The sequence below is a fragment of the Psittacula echo genome, assembly GCF_963264785.1.
Source record: "Psittacula echo genome assembly, chromosome: 2".
Lineage (NCBI taxonomy): Eukaryota > Metazoa > Chordata > Aves > Psittaciformes > Psittacidae > Psittacula > Psittacula echo.
The window spans coordinates 15,387,824-15,404,967 of record NC_137737.1 but is presented as its reverse complement, the minus strand read 5'-3'; the positions used below and the strand labels follow the sequence as shown (position 1 = coordinate 15,404,967).

General features: G+C 40.9%; 1 protein-coding gene across 1 annotated transcript; it reads right to left on the bottom strand.

The window, feature by feature from the left end:
• Window positions 1-9,097: 9,097 nt before the first annotated feature.
• On the bottom strand, window positions 9,098-16,985 carry NUP42 (nucleoporin 42). The gene is made up of 7 exons (XM_080611669.1): window positions 16,751-16,985; window positions 15,577-15,829; window positions 14,208-14,302; window positions 13,815-13,891; window positions 11,671-11,757; window positions 9,910-9,994; window positions 9,098-9,771 (listed from the first exon to the last, which is right to left on the bottom strand). Exons 1-7 carry the CDS (start codon window positions 16,860-16,862, stop codon window positions 9,203-9,205), a joined length of 1,278 nt encoding a protein of 425 aa, XP_080467795.1. The 5' UTR covers window positions 16,863-16,985; the 3' UTR covers window positions 9,098-9,202.
• Between the last annotated feature and the right edge of the window lie 159 nt (window positions 16,986-17,144).

Below are 17,144 nucleotides of genomic sequence, written 5' to 3'. Positions count from 1 at the left end.
TGAGCTCTGAGAGGCTGGAAGGTCCTACAATAGTGGGAGCCTAGGAATGATGAGGCTTGGGACCCACCAGAACAGATCTTGGATCATGGATAATTTAATTAATTTCAATTAAGTACGAAACCGGCAGTGAGTTAGCAATCAGTGTGAAGTTAGGAGCCTCAGTTCTTCATTGTATCTAAACTTACATCGCATTGCTCCTTGTTTCTGGGTCAACTTCATGTTTGAACATAGAAGGAGTTTGCTTTGATAAGTTGGTTTTGACCCATGGAATGTGTCTGTGAAACTTAGTTTCCTCTCAACAGTCCTTTGTCCTCTGTAATACTGCAGTGAGCCAAAAGTCTGGCAAACTAGATCCTAGATTTACATGTGTGCTGATCAGTCAGCCAGTTGCTAACGGTACTCCTCGCAGCTGAGTTTTGCCTGTTTTTCTTCCAGTTGCAACACTAATTTTGGTCTCCTTCCTCCTGCTGCTGCCAATTCTTACTACAGCTATGAGAATACAGTCACCTTTGAGACTTAAGCACCTGGCAATTGGCCATGGGGTGAAAAAGAAGTGACTGGTGCAGAAAGAATCGCAGACAGATGATCAGAGAGTATAATCAAAACCATGTTATTTTCTTAGGAAACCTGCTAAAATTGCGTAATTTGAATATAAACCACAAAACATCATGAATTGGACTTTAGCAGTTTTTTGGCTCCTGTGCGCTGTGCCAGAAACTTGAGTTGCCATTTGGAAGTCTCGCTTCCATAGGAACATTTTTTAGATGGCCTATGGCCAGCATCACAGCTCAGGGGCATCTTTTGTAGAGATGGGTCCACACTGAGGGTCTGTGAGAGCTGAGTGACTCTGCTGTTGAGTCCTCTGGCTCTTGAATCACCACAGACCCTGTGTCAGAGTGGGGATGCTGTAAAAGCAATGTATTTCCTCTTCCTGTATACCAAGTGCTGCAGTATATACAGAGCCCTAAGTAAATCATCTAGGATGCATAGCTATAAATTACAGCCACACATACACACTCTAACAGGTTTTTAAGAACAATAAAGCCTCACCACATAGTTCTCATATATTCCTTAGTAACTCTGTGGGACTCCCTCTGTTCGTGACTGTTTCTGTTACTGTTGGAAGATAAAGCCTTCTCAAAGCAGATCATCATAAGGATGGAATCTGTCCAGTGACCACTTAAGTCAGAGAAAACCTCTTTGCTGCCTGAACCAGTTTGTTGCAGCTGTGATCAAGAAGCGCCCTTGTGTACATTTATTTGTTTGTTATCCAGTACTGTATTTAATATTGAGGCACTCTGCTAATCTCTTCGGTGTTATGCAATATTTTTCCAAACTGAAATTAGATAAACAGAGGGAAAAAAGGTCAGCAAGAGTCCCCTATTTTATCAGCACAGATAGGACAGCCTTATATGAATGTTATCAGATGTCCAACATAACTTGGTTACCTCAGTATTGGCAACCAGAGGTATTTCCTGCTGCAAGGATTAACTTATATTGCTTGTGTTACTTGTATAACATGTGCTCTTTGATAGGCATTACTCTCTGGTTTTACTATGAAAAGGATGGACTTGTGCTTCAACCATATAACCAGAAGTTGGGATGTCCAGGCTTTTTCCTCTGATGGTATCATGGATGTCGGCAAACTTGCCTAAATACTTTGTGGACATCTGTTTGCCCTCACCCTTTTTTCTTCCTTATCCTCTGCACAGCATTGCTCAGAAGGGAAAAATAGGAGACAGTTAATCTGATTGTTAGCAGATACAGACAATTAAGCAACTGTCAGCAGACAGACTGCAGTCATTACTGTGTGGAGGCCCAGAGGTGCTTCCTCCTTCACTGGTTGTACACATGAGGGATGATAAAATCCTGGTGCTGCCTCTGCCTCCACCACTCAGCTTGGGATAGAGACCATCCCTGTAGCATGCTTCCTGCTGATGCATGTGGGACTAGAGGACAAGCCAGACAGGAAGGGGTGTGTGGGTATGGGTGTGTGTGTGTATATATATATATACATATATATATATAGTGTATGCTTTAGGAGAAAAGAAGCCTTCTGACCTGTTTCAGACAAACGTCTGGAGAACCAGAAGCACTCTTGTCAGGGGCAGAGGGGAGCTTTGCTATCTCTGGGTTTGTAGTTGTGGTCCTGGGAAGTACAGGCGGGAGGAGCTGACCAGTGCTTATAGAAGATGATTAAAGGTTAAGGGGGGTTTATTTTGCTAAAAATCTCATAAGATACAGAGTTTGAATGTGTGAGTAAAGGGCACTAATGGGACAGAAGCTTGAAACAGCACAAGCTGGAAAGACCAGTCACGCTGGAGCTGTATCAGCACCTACCTGTGATGTACAGCTCTGCTTGTGTTCTCGGGCTGGCTTGTAGGTGTCTCAGTTCATGAATCCTGTGTCCCAACAGGGTCACCAGTGTTGTGTGCACTGCCATGTGAATTCCCATGTAGGCTTCAGGAAGAGGCACAGACTGCTGGAGAGGAGGGGGTTCTGGTGGCCATTTCCCTCCACAAAACCTGCATGGGGAGGCTAAAGCAGTTGTGTGCCCTGGACTGCAAAAGCAGGTGACCATGGAACTTGGGGGGAGTGGGAGGCAAGCAGGGCAGCAGGTAAAGGCATCAGGCTCCAGGAAGTCAGGTAGGTTAGATAGAGACAGAGATGTCTGAAGCAGACTCCAGGCAGGAGGATCTACAGTAACTTGTGAGACAGCCTTATTTCAGGGCAGGCAGATCTGTCTCCAGTTCGGGTCTCTCTTTTATGCTATGCCAAGTTCCTAATGTGAAGTTCAAGCTTTGCAAGGGCCTATTGATCCCCAGCCACATGGCAGCTGCTGAGGAAAGGGCCATGGGAGAGCACTGAAGGCTCTCTTGCCCAAAAGACTTAATGTGTACTGAATACAGAGGGTTCTTCTCCACCTCATCGACTGTCCATTTATCATACAGAAGCAGTAAGTGATACCAGGCTTCTTTTTAAAAATGCAGCCCATGGTTATAAACTGCTGTTTCAGTTTTATATTATGTTAGTTCTATTTCATCATCACAGATACTTCAGGCAAAGCCTGTACTTGCAGAAGTAAGCTACAAAACTAAAATCTCATGTGCCTGCGAGGAATGCTTTAATACTGAAGGGCATCACAAGTCAGAGATGTACAGATCTGTCTGTAGAGAATCTGTAGTCTTGTCAGCCAGAGAAAAACGCAACAGCACTGGTTAGATGAAAAGATAAGCTATTGGAGATCAAAACCGTACCTCTTTTGTTTCCCTTTAAAGTGATGCGAAATGTACTTCTACATACATACACACAAATGAATCCTGTTTGATTCAAGCAGGAGGGCGTGTTTATTTTGTATAGTTAGAACTAATTGAATTACTTTGCAGGCATATGCAATGGGCACATTTCATGTGATTTGCTTAGATAAGGCTCCATGGAAGACTCACAGAAGCATGACTCGATGCTGACTAGAAAGCATTTAGTTTGCTAAGAGCGGACTGCTATGAGGAAACAGAAATTCAGGTGGAACAGGATTTAGCTGCTGCAGGTACTTTAAAACCACCAGATCACTTTTCAGATGACTCCTATGCAGTCAGCAACATAACAGATCTGCCTGCTGGAAGGGGCAAGATGTAAAACTTGTTTCCTATGTCTCTCATGTGATATGGTAAGAACAAGCCTTACTGCCTGCAGAGGAAAGACAAAGCAGTCTGCATACCCAAACAAAACTGTTGATCAGCCTGCTGGCATTTAAATCCTGTTGTTCTTGCTCTTCTTCCCTCCATTTTAGGATCTGTTTTTGTTCTTGTGCAGGAGGCTAGGTCCCACCAGAGAGCCCCCTGCATGATACAGTGTTGTAAAAATGTGCCTAGCGTTATTGTGCGGACCAAACTGAAAACTTGCAACAGCATTGCAGGTTAAATGAGAATATTGCCTAAGGTTCAGCTGCTGAGATCTGCTCTGATTTTTTCACTGGGTTATTCTTAACAGAAAAACCAGGCAACTGCATGTGAAAGTTTCAAGACAAAGAGGCATATTCACTCCCAGTGTTAGGGCCCTAATCTGCCTCTTTAAACTCAGGAGAGAGAGGTTCTCTCTTTATGGCTAGCCCCCTAAATCATTGTCAGGAGAGGTGGCAGCCACATAGAGCTGCCTGCCCCAAATGCCCAGCATTATACTGTTGCACTCGTGTGTTTTGGTTCAAAGACCAAAGATCAGATATACTTGCGTTCACTGCAGTTGCAACTCTGAGGACATGTAGTATTAGTCCTGACAGATGGGGATTTGTTCCTAGTGTTTTGGGTTTGACATGGCCAGATCTTAACAGAGGAAGAAAAGGACTTTCCCAGGTGGGAAACTTTCTGTTCAAGACACCTCCAAGGAAGTACCACAATATTCTGGTTGCTAGTTTCCCATTTCCTCCTTTCTGAGAGGGTATCTTTTCAGTAAGTCAGTCATTCCACGCCACAGCCAATGCTTTCACCAAGTAGTAATTATTCAGCTCTGAAGTTTCTGCCTAAATCCTCATTTCCAATTGCTTTGCCTGCCCTCTGAATCTCCTTCTACTCATCATGCAGCTCTGGCAACTGTGTGCTCAGAACCAAGCACAGCATTAGCACAGCTGCAGGAGATTCCTACAGCTCAAACTACGTTATACTGATCTAAGCCACTGTGGCTTCATATCTCACTGTCGGTACTTCTCAACTCTACAGTTTTCTGTCTTTCTGAATACCAGTAGTCTAATTTTTATCTTCAGCTGTTGTATATGAGCTCAGATACAATTAGATATGTACTTATATTGTCTAAACACTACCTATGGCTTTCTTCCTCCTCTGTGGGCCAGGTAAATATCAAATTACAGTTTCTCTCTACCCTCTACATTAGGACATTAGATGGAGTATAAACAGAAGTGTTCACTCGGTTGTCAATGCTTCTGGCTAATCACTAACCCTAATCACTGCTAACATCTGACACCTCATAAATGCCTGTATCAAATGCCTTACTAAAAGCCAGATGATCTGTCTTCAGAATCTCCTCAAATTATTTGTAACCATCAGCAGAACAAGTACCTTTTCTTGCTAAGATATATTACTTCCCCAGTCTGCTAGCACATCCCTGATGCTCTATCACTTATCTGAATAATTACCAGAACTACAGCAAGTCCATTAGCTTATTCCCTTACTGACCCGTACAGTAGATTATCTGGACTCCTGCTGTGCTGCAGTAAGCTCACATTTCACAAATATTTTCTTACTTGCCTTTTATCAGCTACTGCATTTCATCCTTATTGATTTTCAACTGCCCCTCATTCCAAGTATTTTTAAATAGATTTCTTCCATTTCAGAGTTACCAATCTCAATTCAGTGCTCCTGTATTAATAGGCCTTTTGGTATTCCTTTCCCCCCAGACACGTTTGTGAAAGCTCTTCTTTCCTTATCGTGCTGGCTGTGGTTAATTTATTGTTGTCAATGCCCTTAGCTTTATTCTCTGTAGCTTATTTGCAGTTCATCTTTCTTCAGTGTAAGGCTGCCTTGCCACTTTCTGCTGCATGTAGTGAAACTACAGAGCACAGGGTTACTATGATATTTAAGACAGAACTGTAATGCTTTCTGAGGCTTGTTTCCCTTCTTCCTCTCTTCTCTGCTACTAGCTTGTATTTTGAGATCCCCCAGTGCTGCTACTATCACCTGGAGGAAAAAAGGCAGAGAAAATTCCCTTGGCTAGATACTGGGCTGCTTCCTTTGCTGGGATAGTGGAGGGTTTTTCTCCTGCATGCAGCCAGTCTCAAGTGCCTGAGGATTAATCCAGGATCCCTTGGAAACCAAAACTTCAAATCATTCTTCAAATTAATTGATGGGACCACACCACAGGAATTTCAGTGACTCATAAATCCTGTTATTTCAAAGTAAGGGAAGTACTTGAAAATATCACATGGAGCTTGAATGTTCTAGCCCATTTCACAGGCCATGTTGTACTAACCGAGACACGTTACACCTCTTTGCTTGGACATTCATCTTCTGTTTCCTGTTCTAAAATGAAGTACAGCAAGTGAGATCTGTGAGTTTGCTGCCACCTTATATGTGTTTTTATATGCCAGACCAGAGTATTATGACTTTCCGGAAAGCAGCCATATGTCAAACAAAAAAGCAGTTGCAAAAAGGAGAAGTGAAGAAAAATGAAAGGATTGTAGCTAAAAGGAAGATACTATTTAGCCGCCTTTGTACTTGCAAGCAACTTTGATATCAAATATACCAAAAGCAGAACAGGATGAACAGCAGAACAGCAACAACAAAAAAGGAAATATAGTACAAATGCTGGGAAAGATTGCTTTGATCTACCGACAAATTGTTGCTTATTTTCTGCAGCTTAGTAAGCCCACTAGAACAATACTATTTCTTTCTGTTCTATCCTATCCTTATCTCTACTTCTGCAGCCAAATACACAGCTTGCCTTTTGCTAGCTAAGTCGCATCACATTGCTCTCTGCCATCTTTTGAGATGGTCAGAAGCCCATTTGGGATGAAACACCAACTCTCAGTATCCCTGCAATAGCAATTTTTTTTTTTTTTTTTTTTTTTTTTTTTTTTTTTTTGAGGGTGAGAAAAAAGATGCATTTAGAAAAAAGTTTTTATTTATTGTTACCCAAATCGGGAATACCTCCCTTGCTGTGAGGGTGCTGAGGCGCTGGCACAGGTTGCCCAGAGAAGCTGTGGCTGCCCCATCCCTGGCAGTGTTCAAAGCCAGGTTGGACAGGGTCTTGAGCAACCTGCTCTAGTGGAAGGTGTCCCTGCCCATGGCAGGGGGTTGGAACTGGATGAGCTTTAAGGTCCCTTCCAACACAAACCAGTCTGGGATTCTACTTCTTAATGGCAGTGTAATACAAGACTTCAAAATTATCTTCTCCGCTGTAGGTTAGAATCATGTTTGAGAAGATCCAGCAGTGTTCTTTTGGGCATGTACAGTAGATTATTCAGATTTTTTTTATGGCCTTACAATTTTTAATTTCTTCCACTTAAAAAAGCTCTTGCACACTTTTGAGCCTTGAAAGCTCTTGGCACAGCTTAACAGCAATGGCCTACTGAGCTACTCTGAAGAAAGACCAAAGGCTTCAGTTCATCACTTCAAAAGCAAACTGCTTTAAGCTCTTGTATAGCACAGCAGCAGCAGTGAAGTACAGCAGCTCAAAAATCTTGCAGTGGCCTTATGCATAAAGACACTTCAACTTAGCCTGGGCATTCACCAGAAGTAGTTTGTCCTTAACTGTGACTTAGACTGCTCCTCTCTTTGTTTGTTAAAGTAGTCATTTAAGAGAATGATCATTAGGAATAAAAGATGAGAAAACAGCACAGGTGACTTCAAAATTATTACTACCTTACATGTAAATCAAAACCACCCACAGTCTTCTAAAACATGCCAAGGGATCCTTAAGGTTTAACAGCAATGCTTAATTCTGTACTTTTACCCTAAAATATATCCTTGCCACGTTAGAATGCTGTTTTAATGTAACAAAAACTGTAGGAACTTTAAAAATCATGGTAGCTTTCTGGTACAAATAGGTTTGAAAATCACTAAGGCTTCATGAATGAAATAGGGGAAAGTGTATATAGCTTGTAATAGGATGAGTTCATGCAGTGATGGAATTCATCTGACAAGCCACAAACGTATTTGTTTGTTGTTGAATAAATGTTTACAAAAGGGAGTTTAACAACTTCTGTAAAGACAGGGGATTTCTGCAAATACAGATTTTGGTATAGTCCTCAGTTCCTGTGTCAAAATCCAAGTAAGCTGAGTGAGCTCTGACACATGTACCTGTCTTAGTTAGTACAAGTCTTACTATTGCTCTGGAGATCCCACTTGGAAACACATTTCATAAGAATTAAATGGAAGTCTGGGCTAGTGTATCAGTATTTTGTTTGTGAGCTGCAGGAAGCCTGCCCTGGGTCATTGACAACAACAATAAAAACCAGATGCTTTATTTCATTTACAAAACAATTGCCAGAAAAATCCATATAAACAACTCAGTACTGTAACATAACCTCTACACTGAGCATGTGGACTGAGGCACCTGGATTTCTATGACACCTGCAGTGCCACCCATGGCCTATCATTCTGAAAGTTAAATTCATTCACACTATCTTAGCAAGCCAGTATGCTATGGATCTTTGGTAGGAAGCACAGATACAGCAAAGTCTTAAGTAGGACCACAGGGTCCATAGCAAGAACTGAAAAGTAATCTTCAAGTGTTAAAGGGACAATCAATTTATTTATGTAGATCCTGGGGTAAACTTTTGCTTTCCTCTTGGGGTTTAGTCATTTTAAACTGCTAATGGGAGGGCCCTGCTCAAGAAAAAATGTTCTCTTCACCTGACTCTGTACCTCTTCTAGAAAATTTCTGACCCCTGCTTTATAGCATCTAGGCAAAATATCGTTAATATAATTAATGCCAATATATGCACCCATCAATTTTGACAGAATTTTGTTGTCTGGTTGTCACTTCACATACATGTAGTGCATGATTTTACAATTGCTTGAAAAGTTTGATCAACGAGGTGGCAAAACAGCAAACCACAAGCTCCTTATTCATGATCAATGGTTTCAAGGCTGTCCTCCCCCAACTGTATTACTCTAATGTGTGCATTATGACCTGAAGCAGAACAGCTAACAGTAGCTGAACTAGATCAGCTGGGACAGGTAACTGACTTCTGGGTGACAGAAAGATGTAGCTGGGTAGAGACCACATGGCAGCCCTCTCTCCACACATTGTCAAAAGCTGCACCAAGAGGCAAATGACAAAATGGTCCAACAACAACCAGTTTGGCAGTGCAGCTGTTTCTTTCTAGCATTCTATTCACAGTAGACTGTGAATATCTCACCAAAGCACTCTTACTTTTGACAAAGCCTTCTTAATATAGTTTTTGACCAGAATTTCACAGAACAGAATATAAAAGGGAACTTAAAATGTTCGTTAGTTCATTTCTTGGGACGTAAAAGGTCCATTCCAAAATAATCAAGAAACTATAAAATACAGTGTTCAAATGTTTGTACCTCTGAGTTTATCACTGCAGAAGACTTGGAGAAGAAACAAAAACTCAAGTCTGTTTACATTTGGATTTACTTTATTTCATTATTCAATCACAAAGTGGTGTAGTGAGGTATCGAAGAAGTAACAAAACCATGTAATTTCAGAATAAACTTAAAAAGTCCTAAATATTTAAGAGTTCTAATGGTGGTGGCTTAAGAGGAATCTTTCCAATTGTAAACTTTTTTGCTTCAAATTGTTTCAAGTCTTCAGCTGACAGCTCGCTCTTTGGTGTAAATAACTTTTCTGATGAAGTATTGTTTGTGACTGCAGAAGGAGCTGACATTAAGGTCTGTCCAGAGGCACTGGCAGTCTGTCCAAATAGAGTACTGCTCGAATGTGAGGGAGAAGTTGCTACTGGTGCACTAAAATCTCCAAAGACTTTAGGTGGAGTGATGTTTGAAGAGCTCACAGCAGAAGTGGTGCCAAACCCTGAAAACCCAGAAGTTCCAAAACCACTAGTTGTTTCAGAAGTTTTAAATGAGAAGGAGGCTGCAGATGGAGCTGCTGGGCTGCCAAAACCAGCAGACTGGGATACACTAAGAGAGGACGTCGCACCAAATGCAGGAGGATTACAACCAGCAGAAGAGCTCCCAAAAGCAGGGGTGTTTCCAGATGATGCATTGACGAGACTGGAACTTGTTTTAAAGGAGAAACTGCTAACACTGCTACTGCTGCTGATCACAGGAAAGTCTGCAATTATAAAGTTGATACAAAAAAAAAAAAGTTAGAATGGGCATGTCTGTGGTACTAACCACTGCTGTATTTCAATAATGCAGAAGAAAAACTCAAGGAAATGTTTAACTGCTGGTTCTTAATGCAGGGACTTACTTGACAATCCAAAGCTCAGTGACTGCTGTCCTCCAAATCCAAAGGCAGGCGATGATTGAGTGACTGTGTTCTTTAGTTCAGATAGCTTAAAAAATTACAAATATATAAATGAAAATAAGATTCCAAACCAGGGAAATGTCTTTCAAGGAATACTTGAAGCAAAAATATAGTTGTCTAGTCCAATTTAATATAACTTAGACTAAGTTAGACACTGAAGACTTCCATCACAATTGCATGCTCTTGCAGCAATCAACAAAATGCTCTGCGCCTATACAGTATTCTCTCTAAAACACTCCAGAAACACAAACATATTACAGTTTATAGACTTTTTTTTTTCTGTCAGACAGTGACTCGAACACCTCTTTGAGCTCTTGTTCCCATTTTTTACCTATTTCAGCGAGTGCTTTATGACTCTATGTCATTGCTTTGACTTACCCTGTTCTCTCACCTTGCTTCTTTCACCTTCAGCATTGAAAATACCAAGGCAGTGTGATCATACTGAAACTTCAGGCATATCCTGCATATTCCACTTAAATCAACTTATTCTGTCTCCCTGGCTATTTAATACTGCCTTTAACCCCAGCATTCTCTTCTGACACATCTAGATTCATGCGAGGGTATCACCTTCTCAGGACCAATGACTCTTTATCTCCAAATTTTACCCAGTTTCTCTCCCACCTATCTTATCAATTTCTCATTCTGGCGTTACCAAAATGCTCTATTTCTCCTAAGATGGCCTGGGGGACAATTCTGGTCTGGTCTGCTAATTATACCTTAGAATAGTCAAAATCAGCACATGTAAAAAATGGTGGGGTGGATATTAGCCTCTTACTGTACCTCTACATGATCAGATCCCAACCTTAAGCTACGGTTGCTTTCATATGGCTTGCAATGATAGCATTTCAAACCTGGGGATGCAGCTGCTGCCTTGCTAACACAGAACCCTCCTGACTCACCATTTTCCCTAGTTAACTAAAGGGTTTTTTCAATACCTGCCTGAAATTCACCAATTACATAACTCCAGAGAAAGGTGGAGTTAAGACCCAAAACTGCATTCACAGACTTTCATGTTCACCTGGCTCAAGCAGTGCTAGAATATTCAGTCATGCTCCTATTGCCTACAAAATCACACAGATGGACAGACAAGGCAGTTTTCAAACTGCAATTATTACTTTCTTACGTAAATCCTCCTTACACCCTTTCCACCTTCTCTAACGTTTGCAGGAGCATTCTAAGATTACTGTCAAGGTCTTCATGCCACCAGTCACCAAACACTTTCACACCAAGTGCTTTTTCAAGGCTACAGTCCCAGAATGTAACACATCATAGCTGACATTTTCAGAACAGTTTACAGATCTACCATAAAATTGCCAGTGAATGTAGGAATTAGACACTGTCATGTCTCAGCTATCTACGTGCAAACAAGGATGCCCTAGAAGAATCACGTATATGTGGTTGTAAAAGAGTATCCTGCAATTTTCAAAGCAATACCTATTACCTATTTCTATAAAGGTAGTAGAAGCATAGTTAAATGCTTTGATTCTATGGAATATTTGCAAGTTTTCTTTATTAAAAACAAAGTGGCATATTCCAACTACCATGTCTTAGATTTAGCAGAAATTAAAATGCAAATGCTAATTTGCAGGACAGTTTAGTAGGACGTGTCTAAAAAAACATGAATCTAAACCAACCACATTTGACCAAGGTTAATAAAAAGATGTCATCAGGAACAGATATATTTTACCTTTCATTAAGACTTACCAAGGCTGCTTTTGTTGATGCATTTAAAACTTTCAACTGAAGCAGTCGAGTTTTCCATTGGTCTGCTAACTGTTGGACAGAATTTATCTAAAAAGGGGAAAAAGAAAAGCATGTTTTTATTAGTGGTGAAGACTTAATAAAAAAGAAAATAAGAGTGATCTGACAACTGAACTGAAAGAAAATTTCTAGAAATTTTGTTAAGACAAGATTTTTGCTTTCCTGAAACTTCAAGGTGAGGAGCTGCAATATTTGTTATTAACACAGAAGTCCTTTAAATTCTCTTACTCTCGCCCTTAAATCAACTTTCTTTACATACCAGTATGATTACAAAAAAATCTGGGGCTTTCTAAATGTAAGTTCTATCACTAGCTGTATTAGGCTCTTGGGGAAAAAAAAAAACAACAAACCACACACTAAATATGTAAGTTTTAAGTATATGTGAAGAAACTTTTCAATCCTTGCTTTATTTCTGGCCTGTACACTTATGTACTTGCTTATTAAGCTGAAGTCCTAAGATTTGCTTTAGCTTCTCCCACATTTTCAGAAAAAAACCCACTCACTTTCATGATATTGTAATTCAAACACTTTAATAGAACCAACCTTAACATTTGTAAAGCTGAATATTTTAAGTTCTTAATTTAAATCAGCCCATTTCATGTAATCCAACTGACTAATGCACAGAATATGCTAGCAATAAATAGTGCCTGTGTTTTGGTAACTACGATGAAAGTATTAAACAAAAAACTGGAATGTCTTAAAAATAACTTTCCAAGAATTTCAAACCTGAATTTCCTGTATTTATATTTATCAACACACCTTATTCAAAGCTTGGCCTAAATGAATTTTCCTTAAAAAATAAACAATAAAACATAGTGTCCTAAATGCCTGTAAGAGTGGAACAAGTTATCTTTTTGTAAATAAATTCCTTAATTTTTCAAAAGAATCTTACATCACAAACATCAATAATCCTTTTGTGTCCAGTCACATGCTGGAAGATCATGTTGCTTCGTATCAGCTCTTGCACAACAGACTGGAAAATTTAGATTCTGACCCAGCTTAAGAATAGAAACATGCTTTGTAAAAGACATGTTGTACTTAAAACATTTTGTAAGACAACTGTATCATACAGTTGTCAACTACACATTGAGACTTGCAATTAGTGCTTCAATGAGACCACAAATTTCTGCTTTCTAACAGCCAGGCAGAGTGTACTGTTTAATCACTGCAGTTCATGTTAATTGAAGGTTTGTTTTTGGGTTTTGTTGTTTTTTTTAGCTTTATCTCCTGTCTCTGAAAATTCAATTTTGATAATTCTAAACACATGAAGCAAGAGTGGTGACAACACCAATTCCCTCTGTAATACAGAACCATGGAAAAGAGGAAAGAGTGCAATGTAGCTTGAGTTAGCTTGTACTTTCATCTATCCAGTAGCCGAATTCCCTTCCTGGCACAGCAATAAACTCTGCTAGCTTCCTTGATATTAATGGGACTATGGGGGAGGAACAATACACATAAATTTAAAAATATTTATATAAAAACATACGTATTACTTCTTTTCTAGAAACATTTATACTCCTTTAAAGAAGTATCTGCTATTTTCAGCATTAATCTCCTGCAACAAAGGTATGTAAAACAACAAGATCAAATAAACTTCCCTGTATTCTACCTACAGCACTATATAACCAGCTGTATCAAACTGACTAACAGCATATGCAGTATTAAACTTTTGAGACGGTATTCAAGTGAATTCTACAAATAACACACAAGAGCAGGGACAAGACTAAGTCAAGGAATGTCTAGACTGAGAAAAGACCACACATTTATCTGAAACTAGCTAAAAGTCTATTGCCACCACTTCCTGTAGGAGCTGATGTGTCAAGACACTAAGCCACCAGGTTTTAGAAGCTCAGATCTGACAGTTTGAGCCTGAGCTCTCAGACAGAAATAGGAAGTTACGGTAGAGCATACAGACTAGCAGTTATTTTTGCGTTCTATTTGGTGCTCAGTAGTTTAAAAACATTTTGGCATTCTCATAATTTGCTAGAGTTTGGTAATTAAATGAGTCAAGAGTTGCCACCCAAAGAACAGTAACAAGTCCTACCCCAAAATGTGTGCACACAAGTCAGCATTTTTAAAATACTTACATAGTTCTGAATGTTATTGTTCGCTCTGCAGTTATAATACTCCAGATGCAACTCTTCTGGTGAGAAATCTCGAAAGCCTGTAAGAAGAGAATAATCAAAAACCTCTCCAAGAAAATACTGAGGGCAGTTCCTCAATAGGTATGAAGAAATGGGCCATGGTACATTATCTGTAATAGAGTCAGTCACAGCTGGGTACACAAAAAGGATGCATTACAAAACCTCAAACATGTGAATGTCCAGAATGAGTTTGCCATAATCCAGCATTCCTTTCTGTTGCACCACAAAGCAAATCATCACATTGCAAATGGTTCTGTAGAGGTACAACAGCTTGGATAAGCGTAAGAAAAATCCTAAACAGCAGCAATACATGGCAACACTAAAAATATTACCTACCTGAGACATTCAGCTTTTCTTTCACTGGTGAATACGAAGAAAATATCCATTGTCCTGAAGATTCCCAAGTTTCCATGTCTTTCACTACACTTTCACTAGAAAACAAAATAAAAACACAGATGAAGGTGAACTGCCTGGTTTAAATCCAAAGCCAGATTCAAATACTTGTTACCATGAAAATTCATAAAGAAAGATACTAGTTGGAATGAACAAGAGAAGTACTCAGTTGTCTGTAGGAAAAAAAATGCACTTACGTGGTAAGATACATAAATGTCCCTACAAAGCATTTTCTTTATCATCTGACTGCAAGTAAATCAAACAGCATCTTAGAAAAGAAAAAATAAATCCCAAAACAGACAACAGACAATGTATTTTTAGTTCTTGTATGGCAGATGCTGTCACAGAATTTCCTTGAAGCTGTAGATCACAACACAATTTAAAACCTTCTCAATACTGGTTGATTTTACAATATAGATGAGTGTGCACATTATTAAATAGCAAAATTCAGGGGAAAAAAAAAAAAGAGAAAAAAAGAGAAAGTGATGTGTTCTATACAAGTTTTTGGAAAAGAATCAAAAGCGTAATAATCCAGACATTGCAAAATAGAAGCTACATCAGCAAAAGTAAATCCAAATGTAAACAAACAATGAATGGTTAAAAAACTGAAACGGACAAGCAGATCACTACATAGTAACAAAGATTCGAAGTATTTCAGATGTTTGTAACAACATATATTCATGTTTGAGAGGTTGAATAAATAACCTGTTAAGCATTTTCTTAATGTATCTTAAAAAACAATGCAAAGTGGTTCCAAAACCTTGCTTCTTCAGGAAATCGGCAACACAGCCTGTTGCTTCTCATCACCTGCCCTGTAATCATCTTGAACCTGCCAGTCACTCTCAACTGACTCTAACATAGACGCATGTGAAACCAGGTTTCAATAGTTTTACTACTGGCAGAACAACTTGTTATCTTAAGTGTCAGGAAAACTAAGTCAAATCGTTCATTTTCTCAGTGTTGTGTTTTCGTTTTTTAATGGCTGAGATGCTGTCCCAGGGGCTCTGACCCTTTCTTTTTAAGTACTGACATCTTTGTTTCCTTCCTTATCTTCCTGCCCACAACTTAAACACAATGCTACCTTACTAATACGCAGTTGTTTTGAACCTGGATTGGGCAGCCAGACAAGGATCACTTTCTTCCCATGCCCCCATAACTCAAGAGAACCAAAAGGCGCAGTGTTTACTATGGCTCTTTTTACACATCCCACTTTCTTCCTCACAATCATGTCCTCTACATTCTTTCTAATAAGTCAGTAAGCTTTCAAACTGCTCATTATAAATGTTTTCAGTAAGACATGACTATAACTTACAGAAGTCTCTCCTCTTCATCTTTGTAGCCATCAGCAATGTTCTGATTGTTCACTAATACAGAAAACCTGTTCTGTGAAAAGTCCGCATTTCCGCTGCTGCCACCTGACGATCCAAAGCCAGAGGAGGCAGAAAGTCCTCTTCCATAATCTCTGCTGCCACCCCACACATTAGACTTAAAGGTAGATGGCTGGATAACATTAGTGTGTCTCTGGTTAGCACTACCCCATCCTCCTCCTCCTCCTCTGCTTGTACCTTCCAATTAAAAAAAAGAGAGAAACAAACAACAGAAACATTAAGGTATTAAGCAATATAACATCAACAAAAACTGTGAGTATAATTATTTTTATGGTGGCAATCAGATGCTTGAAAGGAAAACATAGGTTGTTTCCTAATGAGTTAACCTGATTATTAAGTAAGCTTAACCTAGTGCATTACCCTGGTTAGTTCTGGTATCAGAAGTAAAGAATTCCTCACATCACCATACCAACAACATGGGGCACTGCAGAGAAGAGACTATTTCAGTTTTATGTTTTTTCATAGAGTAACTACCTCAGAAGGAAAGGAATGAATTTAACTCACAGTACCTTTACAGTAGGGGCTCCTGCCTACATTGCTATAGCTGAGGCTCTGTGCACAACTAAGACCTCCCAAGTTAAGTTTTGAGACCCTGGACCCATCTGTGTGTGTGACAGGCAACTCCTGATCCTCCTTCAGCAAGTGATGAGCAACGGCAGCCGTGTTACTGTCCTGACACGATTGTATCCGTCTGCTCCCCATCACGTCTCTCACGTACCAAAAGCTTCCAAAGGCCGGTATCCCACTCGAACTAAACTACCGTTCAAAGGGTACAACGCGCAGGTGCTGGAAAGTCGCTCGCTGTTCTTACCAGCAAGGTTTCCGGAGTTACTATCCTATTTCCTCCGTTCCCGCGGCACAACTTGGCAGTATCTCCGCCAGAACCCAACCCCACAAGTGCCAGCGCAGGCACTACCGCCGACAGCTCAGGCCAAGAGCCGCAAGAGCGGGGCCGCTTCCAGGCCCCGCCAGCCGCACGGAGCTCCGCGCAGCAGGCCCCGGGGGCCGAGCACTGAGCCCTCAGCAAATGCCTCCGTCCCCGCACCGGGCCAGGCCGGAGGGCTGCAGGCCTCTGCAGGCCGCCGCGCTCGGAGGTACCTTGGTAGGAGGTCGCGGAGGGCCCGTATCGTACGCCGCCGCGAGGATGTTCGTTCCAGCACCTCTCCCCGAAGCGGCAGCGGCCCTGCAGGAAGAACTGACAGATGGCCATGAAGGCCCCGCCGCCAAACAACGCCGTCCGGACGTCAGAAGATGGCGCCGAAGGGGGAGGAGGCAGCGCCCCGCCCCGCCCACCACCCCATGGCAACTGGCGTCACAGCACGCACGACAGCCTCAGCGCGGCCTGAGGGAACGGAGTGGGGTCAGAGGACGTGTGAGGGAGGCTGGCAGCCTGTGAGGGGTATCGGTGCACATGGCGGTACGGGCAGGGTCTGGGGCACGAACAGCTCAGACACCGAACCGGATCTAACCATGTTCGAGGCTGTAGCGTGAT

Bases quoted from the DNA above. Each gene is read 5' to 3' on its own strand.
- NUP42 (XM_080611669.1), bottom strand. From the start codon at position 16,862: ATGGCCATCTGTCAGTTCTTCCTGCAGGGCCGCTGCCGCTTCGGGGAG. The intron at 11,758-13,814 runs GTAAGTATTTTA...TCCCCTTTTTAG, and splicing joins ACAATAACATTCAGAACTAT to ATAAATTCTGTCCAACAGTT. The intron at 9,995-11,670 runs GTAAGTCTTAAT...TAATTTTTTAAG, and splicing joins CATCAACAAAAGCAGCCTTG to CTATCTGAACTAAAGAACAC.